Here is a 17,032-nt window from a genome sequence, read left to right as displayed (position 1 = left end):
AACAGGGCCTGATCAGGGTAAGAAAGAGCTGGCCAGCAGCAGTGCAGGGCCTGATCCAGCAGTGCAGGGGCCCAAACTAGGAGTACAGGGTTTGATCCAACAGCATGTCATGGAGGCTTATGGGGCCCTATCTGGCATCATAGCGTGGAATGGAAACATGCAGGACCTGACCCGGCAGTGCAGGGCAAACCACAGGCACACAGGGCCCGATTCTGGCATGCAAGGACCAATACAGCCAGCAGACAAGCTGCACACCATTCCTTTGCCCATAGGACCAAAAAGTTGAGCACAACCAGTATAAGGTTTTACTATGCAAGACACAATGCACACACAGACAGTAGATCAATGAATGAGTTTACAAAATTGGCTCAATGTGTTTAGCATTAGAATACAATGCTTTCCATCAAGTACTAAAATGTGATGACTTAATTTTGGATTTGGGGTTTGACTTTCAGTGGCACCTCAGACCTCAGTTCCAACTGCATTCCAGAAATCTCCTCCTGAAGAGGAGGAAGGACACCTGATACCCAAAAGCTTGCCCAACAGCAATCCCAACTATATTATACCAGCATCAAGGATTCTTTGTGATAGCTTTTACTGGATCAACTATATAGTTGGTCCAGTCGTTAGTAAAAGCTTTCCCAAAGAATCCCTGCCTCTTGTATAACCTCCCTTTTAATAAGTAACCAAAATTCATACTATAGACATTAGTTACCCACTAAACAATTACATATTTCTTAAGTTCAAGTAACATTATAATAATTTCACTGAATACCATCCTTCCTTGATCTTCTGCAATAGAAATATATCTTTTCACATTTTTATATCTTGGCCCGAAGTGTGTTCACAAACTGAGAGACCAGGGATAAGTATACATGCATGTGAATAGCTATGATTATGCTCTCCTTCTGCAGGTGTATGGATAAAAGAAATATTTAACTTAATCCTGGGTATCTCAGGTGTACACAAAAATCTTCACCAAAATGGCAAGAACTTACAAAATTGAACTAGATAACTAAACATCACTGAAAATCTTCCATTATCATCCTTCCCCCCATTCTTTTCTTCATCTTTTTTTTTTTTTTTTGGTATTGTTAAAACCTTCTCTGCTATCTATATTTGATCTGCCATGTATATACGGTTGGTCTTGGACATTTGCTTTTTAGTAGACTTTTCGGCATGCATTTTCATTAATTCTCATGGTAAAGACACCATAGGTTCCATTATTTTATTTCTATACAGAACTTGTTAACTAGATTGTGCCTTTATTTCAAATATATATAAAAGTCTTTCCTTCCAAGTATAAATTCTTACATTAGCTGCTTAAAGGGTTTTAAGTCCTTTGCAACTAGTATTTGAGCCATCCAAATCAAACGCTCCTCCAGAAAATTAAAATTTTCCACAGCTCCACTCAGTCTGGATATAGTTAGCAACATCTTAAACCATATCCTTATGTCATCCCATATTTTAAAGGGACCCTGTCAATTTAGTTTAGGACCAGAATCTGGGTTCTGAACAAAGCATACACACACAACATAAACACAAAAAGGTTATTTCAAAGCTCACTGGGAAAAAAAAGAAATTTTTTTTATGATTTTCTTACAAATCCATTAAAAGCAGATTGATTATTTAGTGATTCTTCTCTAGGGCTTGTGAATACAAGCACAATAGCTTGGTACTAAAGAATAGCAATTGAAAAGTGAAAATGACTGTAAAACAGACCCATTCTATTTAGTTTCCCAGACTGAAGGGCAAAGAGCAATAAAATACCATAAATAGGGAAAGAGAAATTGTTGGATTATTAACATTCTTTCATGATATTATAAAGTTGTATTATTAACAGGGAAGTGGACATTTAAAAACTATGTTGTGAAATACTAATGGACTGGCATCTTATTTTACCTCTATTTGACAAAATGCTTATCACACCTTCTTGTTTCATGGAAAGAGTTGTTAAAAAGAGTTCAATCTGCCTCTCTCCACTTCCCCTCCATTTTGCTTATTTATACAATGTTGAAATTTATGGTTTAGTTCATTAGCATTTATTTGTTGTTAGTTGTTCATGGCAGTACAAGCAATGTGTCTGGAAACTGTTTCCCAGGGATTCAAGAAAGGATGCCCTGAGAAGTTTGGAGTCAAAGGACAGAATGTCAAAGAGATGTTTAAGGAAGGATAGGAAAGAAGGAATGTATTAAACATAATTCTAGCACCCCTAATATGCAGCCATTCAACAAGTTAAATAGGGTCTATTAAAGTCTTCAGGAGTTTTGCTATTGTCTTCATCTGGGAGCAGGACTAGCTTAAAATGTATGTATTCAAGTGGAAAATTAAAAAGAGCATTACAATAGGTAATTTGTATTCCTCCTTCCTATGCAAGTAGAGTTAGCAACTGTTCACCTATTTATTCAAATCCAGGTTAGTAAGTACTGGAGACAGAAGTATTAAGGTAAATACAATCTGCAGGATGAACACAATCTACAACCCTAGCATGACAGAGCCTGGTATGTACTGCGGAACTTACCTGTGAGGCTCAGTGGGTACATCTACATATACACTTTACTGCAGTTGACTAATTAGCTCTGCAGTAAAGTGTCACAGTCTACATGTGCACCCATATTAGGGCTCAGTAAACTAATTAACTCTACTGTACAATAGTACAACAAAGTAATTTCGTGTGCTAAAACATGTGTAGACTGTGGGTGCTAGAGTGCAGGGGCTGCCTGCTACCTAGCCCTGCACTATAGCACCCTTGTCCCCCAGCCAGCCCTTCCACCACCTGACACCACCATCTGGAGCCTGGGGCTGCTCTGCTCCAGCTTTAATTGCTACAGTCCCAGGTGCATGTGAAGACGCTGCGCCCAGGAAGCAGCTGACTCCAGCACATTAATAGCACATGTAGATGAACTCAGTAAGTACTCAGGCAGTTAGCCTGCACTTAGCTCAGTGCTACCAAGGCTACACTGTTAGCAATACCCTAGCAAGTAGGGCTGTGTGAAGCTTCGGGTGCTGATTTGATTCGGAGGACATTCGGCCCAATTCGGTGGCCAAATCTCTGAATCCAAATAGAATCAAAGGACCAATTAAAAGGTTGGAATCAATCTGAAGCTCTCCGAATTGATTCAGGACAGATTCAGAGAGCTTCGGCAATTTAGGCAGTCCTCGCTGGCTGCAGCAGAGAGCTGGATGCAGACTCCATGCTGGTAAGTAGGGGGAGGGGAAGGGAAGGGGAAGGGGGGGAGGTTGGAGGAGGAGGGAGAGGACCATTGAGGGACTCCTGCCAGGCCCCATACCTTGCCTGTTCTCTCAGCCCCCCGAGTGCCTCCCGAACCCCCGCCCACTGTCCCAGCCCCCCTGCCCATGGCTGCCTTGCCTGCCCAGCTCCCGGGTTTTTTTTTTAAAAAGCCCCTGTTCAGTGGCTGTTGCCAGGCAGGGGGGCAATCCCCACTGCCCTGCACTGCATGGGGGACTCTGTCACGAGCCTCCCAACCCCCACTCCGCTCTTCCAGCTGCCCCCATGACTGCCCCACACATCTCAGCTCCTGGTTCTTTAAGAAACAAAAAAATAAAAACCCCAAACTCACTGGCTGCTGCAGCAGCCTCAGGGCTCCTGGGAGCTCATGGCAGAGCCCCCCCTCCTGGGCAGAAGCTGATGATTGGGGACTTTTTTTAAGAGGCAGGAGCTGGGGTGGGTGGGGCAGCCAAGAGGGGGATGGGAGAGTGGGCAGGAGCCTGGGGGCTCGTGACAGAGCCCCCCATGCAGTGCGGGGCAGTAGGGGGCAGTGGGGATCACCCCCCCGCCTGGCAGCAGCCAGTGAGTGGGGCCTTTCTTTCTTCCAAAGAGCTGGGAGCCGGGGCCAGGCAGGGCTGGGAGAGCGGGCAGGGGACAGGCCTGTGCGATTCAGAGATTCTGATGAATTAGCAGCAGCCAAATCTCTGAATCAGATTCAGCTGAATTGATTTGGGACAGTGCTTTGAATCACCAAATCGAATCACTGTCCCCCAGATCAGCCAAATCCAAATCTGAAGCCAATACTAGCTGCTTCACACAGGCCTACTAGCAAGGTACTTCGGAGCTATCTTGCATAGAGTGTAATCACTGGAGTGAACAGAATATAGGCATGGTTTTATGCCATGATCCAACACCTATGATTTGCAGAACATGAGTAGCTCCATTGACTTGAACATGTGAGGAACGTGGTAGTCTTGCCTGAGGATGTGGACATAAGTACATTTGCAGTCCTTTAAAAAAGGCAGCACTTGGTATGTTCTAATTATTTTGTGTGAATGTGCTAAGAACAATTCAAATTCAGTTCAAACCCCAACTTTAACTCTGCTTTATCCAGAGTTAAAGTTGTAAATTTAAATTGTTCTCAGCTTTTTCACACGTAACAATCAGACTGAAACAACTGCTGCCTTTTTGAAACATTCCCCTTTGAAAGAGCTCCAAATGTATGCGTGTCCACTCTCTAAGAAAGTGGTTCTCAACCTTTTTAGGCTCAAGGCACCCCAAGGCGTGGGGAGAGCCACGCGCATGATAAGAGATCAGGAAAACAGACCTTACAATGAGTGGATGAGAACTATGGGACTCTTCAGCCTGGAAAAGCGCAGGGTCGGGGTGATCTGGTGGCCATCTGTAAGTTTATCAGGGTTGCTCACCAGGATCTGTGGGAACATCTGTTCACCAGAGCACTCCCCAAGGGACGACAAGATCAAACAGTCGCAAACTCCTCCGTGACCATTTCAAGCTGGACATAAGGAAGAACTTCTTTGCTGTCCGAGCCCCCAAGGTTTGGAATAGACTGCCACTGGAGGTGGTGCAAGCACCTACTTTGAACACCTTCAAGAGACATTTGGATGTCTATCTTGCTGGGATCCTATGACTCCTATTGACTTCCTGCCCTTTGGGCAGGGGGCTGGACTCAATGATCTTCCAAGGTCCCTTTCAGCGCCAGTGTCTATGAATCTATAAATAAGCTTAAGGCAACCATTGGAAAATGGCAGCTCTGACTTTCCATTCATTCTTTAACTACAGGAATATAAAATAGGCAATTCTTCTGTTGTAAAAAACTCAGAAAGACTACAGCATGTCCAAATGCTTTTGACACTGTGGCTTCCTATTTGAAATCTCTACATTTACCTTGTGAATCATTAGCACAACTAACAGCGTTACCAGTTTATCACTTCGTGGCACCCTTAAAAGGCTCTTAAGGAATCCTGGGGTGCTATGGCCCGTGAGAATCTTGCCCTAAGATATTCCTTTAGGACAATGTCTTTTGATTTTTAAATGCATCTTTCTGCATGCTCAGAGCAGTCTGAATGTAAGATGCTTTCCAAAAACTCATTTAAGACATGATTTCCACATTCTTTTCATTTGAGTCTGTTCATGATTTCTCAGTTTGCTTACTGAAACTATGTAAGCAGGACCATAAAGAAAATGGCTATTAAAGTTTGTTTATTTTATGCTTACAAGAACAGTAGTTTAGATTATTTTATTATGTTTAGATTATTTTATTATGTCTCCAGTGATTGCCCAATGAGATAATGTAAGCAAAGTAAAGTAAATGAGAAACACAGTTTAATTATAAAAAGCACTATTTACAAATACATACTGGTACATTTGCAATTGATAAATACTGGACATAACTGTCTACAGTACATGCAGAAAAGATTACCTTGGACAGATCCAGGATTGAACCATGGGGGTGTAGCCAAAACCCACTTTGGCTGTGTGGCACAGCACAATGAATAGGGTCACTGTGCATGTGTCGTACAGTCGAAGCGGGTGTGGCCACAGGCCCTTGCTGTGATCCTGGATGGGATCTCCCTGGCATGTCAGCATAGCACCTGCCAGAGATCTGCACCAGTGATGAGCACCAGTGCAGGTTCTGCTTGGAATCCCTGCTCTCAGGAGCCTGCTCCGGTTTTCTCTTCCCTTCCCTCCTTCCCCACCCTCCATCAAAATTCAGCAACAGGGGAAAGAAGGGGACAAGGCAGTGCACAGCTCGTGGGCTCTGTGAGAGCTGGGGATTAGGGTAGCTGCTGCTCATTCGTTTCTTTCCTCCACTGCTGAATTCAGTGATGAGGAGGAGGAAAGGAAAGAGCAAATGGCAGTAGGCTATGGAGCTGCTTGAAAGCAGGAGCTCCAGAAAGGCCAGCCAGTGAGCTCATATCGCTCCCAGCACATGTGAAGCTCCCAGCAGGAGGTTTGCTGACATGCCAGTGTGCACTAAGAATCTATTGTGCAGGAGACACACAACCAAAGTGGGGTGCAACTGCACTGTCACACCCCCTTTGGATTTGTCCCTGAACACTACTGACATATCACAGCAACAACCAAATTACAGACTGACAGAAAGAATATTTGGAGATTTGGACATTTATAGTCCCAAGCTTTATCTGCAGCCAAGGAAGAAACCATACCACTTGATTCAGATAACTGTATGAAAATGCACAACGCTAGTTAAAAAAACAAACAAAAAAAACTGCACAGCCTTACAAAGCAAGCTCATTCCAGCAAGCTTTTCTTTAGGATTCTTGAATCAGAGTTGCTACTGGAATTTCCGGTAATGGCAATTGAAAGACACTGTGTAAAACAGAAATGGCAAAAAAGTCAAAAGTAGAGAAGCAGAAAGAGAGAAAAGAAGAAAGAACAAGGAGCCCCAATAAGGTCTAGAAAAGAAATTCTTCCAAATCCCTGTTATTCTCTGGAAAACTTCATGGATCACCTGCTGGTTTGATTGATTTATTACTTGATCCCCACAAATAAAGATTTTGCACACCCGCAATACTGCACAGATCAAAGTGTAAGAAGTACTGCTTTAAAACTAACCCTTCTTCTTTAGCATATTTTTAAGTGGAGTGTCACAACCTATTTTTAAAAATGATCCAGAGGATTAAAAATGATATAATTAATTCTATTCTTTGGGAGATGTATTTGAATCTGGTGTTTTGTTTTATACCATGGAATATATAGGGGTCACTGGTAAAATTTAAATATCAATCCAGACCTGGGGGCAGATTTTTAATTACCTGGCAGCTTAGCTTCTTTGGACCTAGAGGTTACAATTGGACCTATACAATTAACAAACCAAAGGTGGCCAAACTTCCTAACCCTTCTAGCCCCAAACTGACATCCTGACGTGGCCAAGAGTCACAGACACAAAACTTTCAAGATACGCTAGCTCCAGATTACCAGAATAAGTGCCATATACAGTCCCCCATCTCACATAGTAATTTGTAGATAAATATTCTTCAGGACTTGTGTTTAAACTGTCCAGGAGCCACATGCAACTTGTGAGCTGCGGTCTGGCTATTCCTCTCATAGACTTCAGACAACATGGTGCCAGAACAGAATATGGGATACTGCCTCACTTTTTCCATGTGGTTGTATTAGAAGCAGAAACTTGGAATTACAGTTTTCCTTTCTTAATATAAGACTGTTTCTTCCTTTTACATATAAGTAAAATGAAAAAACAGGCATGTGTATATGTGAAGAAACAGGTTTATTTTCAGAAAGAAAATCTCTAATTCCAAGTTTCTGCTTCATACATATATATCAGAAACTTGGAATTAGAGATTTTATATGTATGTATGTATGTATACATATGTACACACATGCATATATAGTAAAAAATGTTCATCAGAGAAACACTTGATCTTGCAAAGATAGTAGGAAGCGCTGCTCTGCATCTCACATCATAGGACAGACAGCCTTCTAAGGATAAATACAGAGCAATAACTATCAGAAAGATAAAGTCATCTTCCATCGTTTACAAAACGAAGAAGAATTCCTCTGTGACATTAGCTTCCCTATGACTCTCCCTGCTGCCTGTTTTACTCCTGTGGTATAATATCTACCAGGCTCATCTCTCTTTTGCAGAATTTTAAGTTGCTTCCTTTTAGTATGACCTATTAGTTTATCAGCTAGCAGTAAAACACTAAACATAATTTTACAGGAGCCCTACTGAATTTTCCCTTTGATGGCAGTTTATAGCATGTGCACCTCATTGGGTGCTGTGCCATCTGAATGAGATTCAAGGCTGACAACCTGTGAATGTCACAAGAATGGCCCGTTTGCAAATATCTAGCTGGTCTAATAAAAGATATCACCTCTACCACAAGTTCTGATTCCATATTGAAAACAAAATTTATGGTCGCCCTTTAGTTTGAGTTGCCGTCTAGTGATAAAAGTGATTAGACCATTTTCTCTTAATGCAATATTTTGCATTATTGCTAAAAGACTTGGTAATCCCTTTTTCTATAAATCATGGTCATGTAATATCAGTCAAGGTATTTAGACATTGTTATTAGCGTTCTAGTAATTATATTACTACATGAATAGTTTCTGTGTATGGGATACTTTTCTCCTGTTTCACCAGATCCTACTACATATCCAAGAGAGCTTCGATGTGCTGATTTAAACAGGTGATCCCAATGTTAGACCAAACATAAGGCTGGGAGCCAGGAACTCCTCAATTCAGTTTCTAGCTCTGTCACTCACAGCCCAATCCCTCAAAAGAAACTAACTGTCCTGTGTTTAATTTCCCCATCTGTAAAGTGGGGATAATATGATTTGCAGCACCAAACTAATAAGAGAGTTTTGAGGATGAAATGCTGTTGAAATGGAAAGCACTGAGGCAGAAAGTTGAAGTTAGGGGCAAAAATGATTTTAGACACTGGGTTGTTTGGATGCAGGGCTAAATTCTGCTGTTTGCCAGGGTAGATTTAGAATCAGTCCATTGACTTCATGACTGTAGGAAAGTGGATTTTGGCCCCCTGTATTTGGGTACCAGCCAAGAATCACAACCATGTTTCAAATTTACAACCCAAAAGATAATGGCCAAAATACATTATTGCATTTAAGTAAGTGGCTTCAAGAGGTGCAGGAGAAAATATAGTTCTGTGTAGTTGACTATCTCTGTCTCTTTGGCTTAGTGAACTTCAAATTTCATGTTGTAGATGTATACAGATAAAGGTTGTTTTAGGGGGAAAATATGACAGTTAGTAGGATTTAGTATTGGAAGGCTCTGATGTCCATATAGCCTTAAAACTAGCTTATGAAGCTAATCCCCATTGTAAATCACTTGATGTTTGCACGAGTGGAATCACAGATGAAGTATAAAAGGACAGATAGGTTGGGAAGCTTTGAAACTGATTCTACAGCACACATCTGAGGTCGTAAGAATGGAAATTGTGAGTATTTCACGTCAAGATCAATGTCCAAGTATACATACACCATCAGAGGAAGATAAACTTTAAATACATACAGATAGTTGGCTGTACCCTGCTTGCTTCTTCCGTCTCTAAAATCATAAAATCATAGAAAATTAGGGTTGGAAGAGACCTCAGGAGGTCATCAAGTTCAACCCCTTACTCAAAGCAGGACCATCCCCAACTAGATTTTCCCAGCCAAGGCTTTGTCTAGCTGGGTCTTAATAACCCCTAAGGATGCAGATTCCACCACTGCTCTAAGTAACCTGTTCTAGAGCTTTGCTAAAATGAAATCCACTCCCACAACCATGATGAAGTTGTTTTTCCTGTGAAACATTAAGGGACCTTTGAAGGTTTGTTGTGCAAAACTTCAGCATTTTTGTCCCCCGATTAAATAAAAGTAGAAAAGAAGGATGTGTATTTTTGTGCAAGCTGGCTGGCCTTCTGCATATATTCGATATTATATTAGCGTATAAATCAAGAAAGCTGCTGCCAAACTCAACTGTGGGAATTTTTGTTTTGTTCTGGATGGTTAATAAATGTTGTTTGTTTTTGAGCTCCTCTTATTGCAAATTCCTCTTTAAATGAAAGAGATTAAAGGCTTTTTGAAAATAGATGGAGCTGTGACAAGTTAAAATGCAATCAGAGCAGAAGCCAAATTAAAATGGTGCATAGTACTTCTGTATGTGCTGTCTGCATTGTACTGTGCCAGGGCGCTTGGAGAGGCCGCCTGAGAAGCAGCCTGCAGGTGGCGGGGACGCTAATTAGAGTGTCACCTGACTGAAAGGGGGCCGGGCTTGAGCCATATAAGCCCAGGGCCTGAACTGATCTGGCACTCTAGCCCTGAGTGCTACAAGGAGAGGAGCTCCTGGCAGCAGGCTCCTGAGATAACCGCTGAGCTGGCAGTAAGCTGCACTGAGCATGGGAACAAGGTCAGAGCTCAGGGATGAGCCAGGCCTTGGAAGAGAGAGGCATGGGAACAGGAGTGGGTGAGCTCATGAGGGCTGGGGGCCCTGAGGGCAGAGAGTGTGTCAACAGGGCCAGGGGCCTAGCGCCTGAGAGGGGTGAAGCAGACCTTGGAATACGTAGGCCTGAGAACAAGGGTGGAGAAACCCAAAGCATGGGGAGGGGCAGACAGAGGTCTGTAGCTCAGGAGGGGCAAGTGCCAGGAGGCCTGAGGTTGGAGCCCAGGTGCAGCAGATTGTCAGCAAGGCCTGGGAGCCCAAAAGTCTCATTGGCCCAGAAGTGGAGCTGGGGCCCAGAGATAGCAGTCCCTGACCTTTGGTCTGCTGGAGACTGCCGGAGTCAGGGAGCCTGGCAATCTCAACTGCCCTAGGAGCAGAGCCAGGGCCCAGAGAGGGGGCCAAGGACTGAGGATCACAGATGGGGACAAAGAGAGCCAGGGAGCCTGTAGCCTAGGAGAGACAAGGACTGGGACTGGGAGCCCATATGACCAGAGAAGGGCAAGTGTGAGGAGTCTGAGAGGCTACAGCCCAAAAGGGGGAAGATCAGCAGGGTCAGGGAGCCATGAGGTCTGGAGCCCAGGAGGGGCAAGCAGCAGAGGTCTAGAGCCCACAGGGGAATATCAGCAGAGCCTGGGAGCATGAAGGTCTCACCTGGCCTAGGTGTGGGGCCACAATCAGAGACTGGGAGGGCCAAGGAGCCCATAGCTTGGGAGAGGTGAGGACTGGGGCCAGAAGCCCAGAGCCCAGGAAGGGGATGTGTCAGTATATCACCTGAGAGGCTTGGGAGTGGGAATTGGGGAGGATATAGCTCACATAATTGGCTGTTAAGGCAATGACCACAGGCACCTGTGGTCATAAGGATAAGAGCAGGCTTGGGAAACCTTGGCAGCCTTCCTCTCCTCAGAAGTTAATAACATCAAAGCTTGGCAGACAAGTAAATGGGAGAGTGCCCAAAGGGAGCCAGATTGGCAAGAGCTAAACAGCCATCGGGGGGATTGCGACTACCCCTACAACAAGCATTTGTTACATATACACATACAATATGCAAGTCCTTTTCCAACTCTGTGGCACAATCCACCTCTTCCTAAGACCACATGGACTTCTCTGTGTATGACTAGAATCTATGTGGAAGAGACAGCTTAGTCCTGGGAATTGTGAAACAGGGATTTTGCATTTCTCCAGTTCACTATACCTTTTTTTTTAATCAAGTTTTTTATGAGAAAAATGTTAAAGATCAATGCCCTTTGTAGATGAAATGGAGGGCATGTGTGCACGACATGTTAAAGTGGGTTAAATACTTTTGCATCACTTTAAAGGTGTTGGTGTTTGCACACAGCAGCAGCATATTGCACAGTAATTCTAGCTGCTGTAGCAAATTCGGCAACATAATGTTCTTTAAATGACTTGGGGAGCAGCAAACTAAAACTTCTGCGAGGAGTTTTAGTTTGCTGCTCTATAGCCTCGAAGCGACACACTGGGGTCTGTGCAGCTCAGGGGCTCAGCAGGCAGCCTGGCAGCAGCCACCAAAGAAAAAAGCAGGGAGCCTGATTTTTCTTTTTTCCCCTGGAGCCTGCCTGAGCTGCACGGGGGCCCAGTGCTTCCCTCTGTGGCTGTGGTGCCTCCCAGGACCACCTGAGCCAGGTGCTGCCTGGGGTGGGGGCCACCGCTTCCATGGAGGGAAGCACCAGCACTCCTCTGCAGCCCAGGGACTGCTCCACCCACCAGCAGTTTGCCCTCCCTTCCCTGCCACCAAAGAGGCAGGTAAGTTCGGGTGTGTGCACGACACTGGAGTTTAAAAGGCCCTGCACTGAAGTGGTGTTTTGAAAAACCCACCACTTCAATTTAGGGCCCCAGTTTCATCTACACATGCCCCAATTCTATAGTTATATCAATAGGATTCACAAGTTGGTTCCTGAAGAAATCTAATAAGTGCAAATTAACCAATATCTCTCAGTATTTTTGTGTACATTTTCTTTAAAGAAAGATTATCCAACTTCTGGAGGCAGGAAGTCCACATACCACATGGGCCACATGGACTCCAGACACCCTTCCCTCCCTCACTCCCCTGATTTCCATCCATGCTGCATGGCCAGCCTGGACTGTTCCACCCCTCACAACACCAGCAATGTGAGCAGCGCAACCTCCCTCATGGCTGTGCATGAGCAAACCAGCAGGCAGCCTGGATCTCCCTCCACCATGTACAGTGACCCCCACACTGCCTACCTTTGCCCCACCCTCAGGAATGGGGGCAGCAAGCAGAAGCCAGAGTACAGAGGGAAAGCCTGGGGACCCTGGCTGATGCAACAGTAGAAGCAATGGGTGGAGCGGCAGCTGGACAGAAGCCTGGGGACCACATTTTAATCCTTCATAGGACAGTTGCGGTCTGCAGTTAGACAGCCATACTTTAAAGGCTCTCCCCAAGTCTGGGCCTAAAGAACTAGCATCATCACACAATCTCCACCATCCAAGAACTAGAATTCTGTCACAAAATAAACCCTCCCCTTACTTCAGACCCACAAAATTTTTGTTTGTTTGATTGTTTTAAGAAAATTCCTGTGAAAATCATAAATACAAAAAAAACCCCCCAAAAAACAAGTGCAGGACACACAAATGCAAACATGGAAACCAATGTAGCTGCACATACATGTACACTAGCACATGTCTACAAACAACTATCTGATGCAAGTATTTATAAAATGTTTTCCTGAATAAATCAGGCACCAGTCCTGGAACATTAATATCAGTACATTTTTTCACTCAGTGAAGGGTTAGGCTTATAGTCCCCTATGAGTCTATTTCACTGTGAAGCCCAGATCCTGTGTAATAAGAATATTACCTCCTACCTCCTTGATGTGGGTAACAATTACAGTATCTGGCAACTGGCTAGAGATAACTTAGAAAATCTTTGCTGACATTTGAATGATGGTAAATTAAACTGTTAACACTTACTATTCTATTAAGTGTTCACTTCATCACCAATAGTAAGCAGATGAATTTTTAAACTAAATTTCTTAAATGTTCAGAAACTCAGTGAGCTCTTGAACCTCATCTTGGTTCATAGTAGAGCAAATTCTGCACCCAGTCTTATTAGTTTAAATCTGGATTAATTCCAGTGGAGCAATAAGGCTGAATACAGAGCTGTACCCAGTGTCTTTCTTCAATAAGAAGTATAAAAAGCTCTTCATAAATTAAGGCCTACTTCAAGATTAAATGAAACATCATATATTTTTACTGAAACAAGTCACTGATATAACAAAGCCATGATGAACATAAACATTTTCACTGACCATGTGGGAAATGCAGAAATTTGTTTTAAAAGTTTAATCCTCAATTAGATTTTTCTGTTATACCTGACATTGACCCCTATATGACATCTGTATCAGAAAACAAACTTCTACTACAATATGTTTAATTTAAGACACAACTATACTTTATGACAGTACCATTTGCATGAATATTACATGCATATTGTACCTTTTGCTGCCTGTTGACTCCATAAGATTTGGAAAGTTCTAAAAGTTCGTTGTCCAGTTGCTGGTTGTAATGTCCTAACATTTATACTGTGAAGCAAGGGCACTGAGCAACTGGTAATACACCGTACTAGGCCAGCCATCTCCACAAATGGAGGGAAAAAAACACTCCTCTGTGCCCTTGATGTTGGTCCAGTTGCCCTGTAGGTATAAAATAATCTTATTAAAACCAAGTTGCTTGATTAATCGAACTCACATCTGTATATTTTTATGTTCAGGAGCTCACAGCAAAGAGAAAACTCAGCCATATCCCTCTAATATTATACTGTAGAATGACTTAAAGCACAAGGCCTTTCCATCAGGTGATGTCTGTGGAATTGAAAGATGATGACTTACCCAGGCATTCTGCCAAGTCACAGACTCAGCCTGACTTCAGCTACAGTCACAATTATAAACAAATTGAGCAAAGGTTACAGAAATATTTTGTTCTGACTTCTAATTCTTCAGTCCAGGATAATGACTAACAGTGCTTTCCTTGCTCAGACTACTGATTATTTTATGCAACCAGACCGTTCTATGCAAAAGAAAAACCTTTTCATGACAGAGAAGTTTTAGTTTAAGACCTTTCACCGATTTAATTTCTGACACCGAAAATGGGAAGTGAAGCAATGAATTCCATGGCCACATCACATATCTCCACATGTAAAGAAAGTCTCACGGATAGCAGCTAGCAGTCCATAGAGCACTGCTTTCTCTTTAAAATCATTCACCTCCAAACTCCAGTCTACTGGAGTTGTGCATGGTTGCACATAGTATGGGTCTTATACTAAAGACACATATTCTTTGTACTTTACCAATATTTTAATGAGACTGTTTTAACTGTTTTAAAAGTAAGTATCTTTTCTTGGTTTTACTTTATTTACCAGCTCTCAGAAGATAAGATAAGAGCCAGATATGCAGTTACTACAAATGTGACACTTCTGGGTTTTAGAGTTCCATATTGGGCAGATACAGGCGCATCTATACATGTGCTTTAATGCGCATTAGCCTATTTTAATGCACATTAAAGTGTCACAAAAAACCCATGCATTTTTGCTAATGCACATTAAAATAGACTAATGTGCACCATTGTGTCCCTAAAACCCATACTCTTTAGTTAATGCACATTAAAGTAGGCTAACGTGCATTTTTCTAGTACCTCACAATGGAGGGCACTTTTACATGTGCTCTGAGGGTGGTGCCTTAATTAGAGCAGTTCAGAGAGCCACTGTAATTAAAGCATCACAGCATCTCATGTGTCAGTGTCCCCATGCTTTAAAATGGTGGTGGGGGCACATGAACTAAAGCTCGTTCAAAGAGCTTTAGTTCAAGTGCCCCACTGCTATTCTGAAGGGTGGAGATGCTGATACACAAGAGGCAGCAGGCTGCTGGGGCATAGTAATTACCATGCTCCAGCAGACTTGATTAATGGAGTCTGCCCTAATATGTTGTAATTACAGTGCATCAGAGCAGCTTCCACACTCGTGTACAGGCACCCAGAGGTACTAGATTTAATGCACACTAGCTAAAATCTGTTAATGCACGTATAGACATGCCCAGAGAGGAGAAGGATAGTCAGGGGGTCAAAATGAGGGAATGAATACTCCTTTAAAATGAGTTGGTGGCATACTCCTGCAAATGAGTTGATAGTCTGACTTATACAACCCAGTCAGTAACCCAACTGTTCTACCCTACTCTCAGCCTTGAACTTGGCCCTAGGTCTCAGGATAAATAAAGAAAACTGAGATGGGCTATTTGTGTGTGTTAATAAAGCAGGATGCCTCAGTGGCAAACTCCAAGCAATTGGTATCCCTTTCTCCCCCAAAATCAAGAGACTGGCTCTTCAGAAAAATACATGATATTATCTTAAATTACATGTCATGTTCTTTTTTATTTATCTTTCAGTTTGGGAACCTTTAAGGTTCACATTTTCAAGCTTTTATCTGCAAGAAGAGAGATACAAACTGAAAGGTTTTTGTGGAGGAGGATGGATTTCTTTTTACTTTTAAATACAGATAAAGTATTTCCATGACTCCAGGAACTAAGGCAAAGAAATAAAACAAATATTACCAGACCTGCAACAAAGCATAGCAGCACTGAATTTGCTAGCAATGAAAAGGGAAGAATCCTGTTCTATCACCATCACCTTTAAACCATTTCCTCTTCTGGGCAGCTATTGTAGATCAGTGATTCTCATCTAAGATGCCATGAGATCCTTCTAAGGTTGATGCAGGGTACTGCTCAGTATTAGTGTTGTTAGGTGTGCAAACGCCTACACACGATTCACAATGTAAACCCAGAGTTTTCAAAAAGGAATCCATAATGTTAAAAACACTCTGAATTCTGTCAACAGAAGACCTGCTCTAGTATTTTTCTGTAATCAGTAAAATGCATAAATGGTAAGGGTTGGCATTTCCCTAGGGGCACCTTGAGTCTAAGAAAGGGTGCCTTGAGTCTAAAAAGTTTGAGAACCACTATTCTAGGCAGCATGTGAGTAAATGAAGAGGTTTGGTTTTATTACATCAGCTCCAAAGAAATTGGTATTAACCAGAAAAGAATTTAGTTAATAAAACCAAAACACAGAAGTAGCCTGTTAAGAATTTTGATCCCTTCTCCTCTTACTGAACAACAGCTTTACAGCAACATTTCCATCAAATCCCTTTTTCATTTAAGAAGAATGAAGGGAAATTCACCCTCCCATGTCTTTCAATACTGTTCTTTAATGCTTATAAAGCATTATAGCTCAGAGCCATGGAGTTATTACAGAGGTGGGTAAAATACAGCTGTTACAATCCCACTATCCCGGCTCCAGGCCCACCTGCCTGTCCCACTCCCAGGTGCCACTCCCCATCTGCCCACAGCCCCATCCCAGTTGCTCGACTCATGAGTGGGGAGCAGAGCCACCTAAGGAGTCATGGTGAGCTGGAGGGGGATGGAGGTGCTGAACCAGCCCACATTTAAAAGTGGCCCTCCAGCCCAAATAATTGCCCATCCCTGAGTTATTACCATTACACACTTCTTGTTTGGCAACCATTACCAAAATTTAATCAGATGAAAATTGAATTAAATTGTAGAGGATATTAGGTCACCAGATAGCACCTTCCAGTAATAAAAAACATATTAATTAAAGCCAATGTACAGTTATTACTGCCACTCACCATATTCATATTGTATAGAATTATTTGGAATAAGTGTTAATTTGTTAAGATTTTAAAGATATTTTAAGGTTAACTAAACTAGGACAAAGCCTGAAAATGCAGCGTTATGATCTTTGAATGACTTCTTATGATGGATACAATATTTCTTTCATATTCATGCAATACAAAACTTTACAAAAAATTATTAGGC

The 17,032-nt window shown here is 42.5% G+C and overlaps 1 protein-coding gene across 1 annotated transcript in view; it reads right to left on the bottom strand.

The window, feature by feature from the left end:
- Nucleotides 1–17,032, bottom strand: part of LOC149852198 (NAD(P) transhydrogenase, mitochondrial-like) — an 87,479-nt gene that overhangs the window by 68,307 nt on the left and 2,140 nt on the right. The window contains exon 2 of the mRNA XM_090028251.1: nucleotides 13,650–13,846. Coding sequence (XP_089884377.1) covers nucleotides 13,650–13,788 — 139 coding nt within the window. The 5' untranslated portion in view covers nucleotides 13,789–13,846. The remainder of the gene's footprint in view (nucleotides 1–13,649; nucleotides 13,847–17,032) is intronic.

This window comes from Crocodylus siamensis, chromosome 15 (assembly GCF_052110815.1).
Source record: "Crocodylus siamensis isolate JL-2025a chromosome 15, ASM5211081v1, whole genome shotgun sequence".
Classification (NCBI taxonomy): domain Eukaryota; kingdom Metazoa; phylum Chordata; order Crocodylia; family Crocodylidae; genus Crocodylus; species Crocodylus siamensis.
Note: the sequence above shows the minus strand (reverse complement) of the source record. Positions and strands in the feature narration are given on the sequence as shown.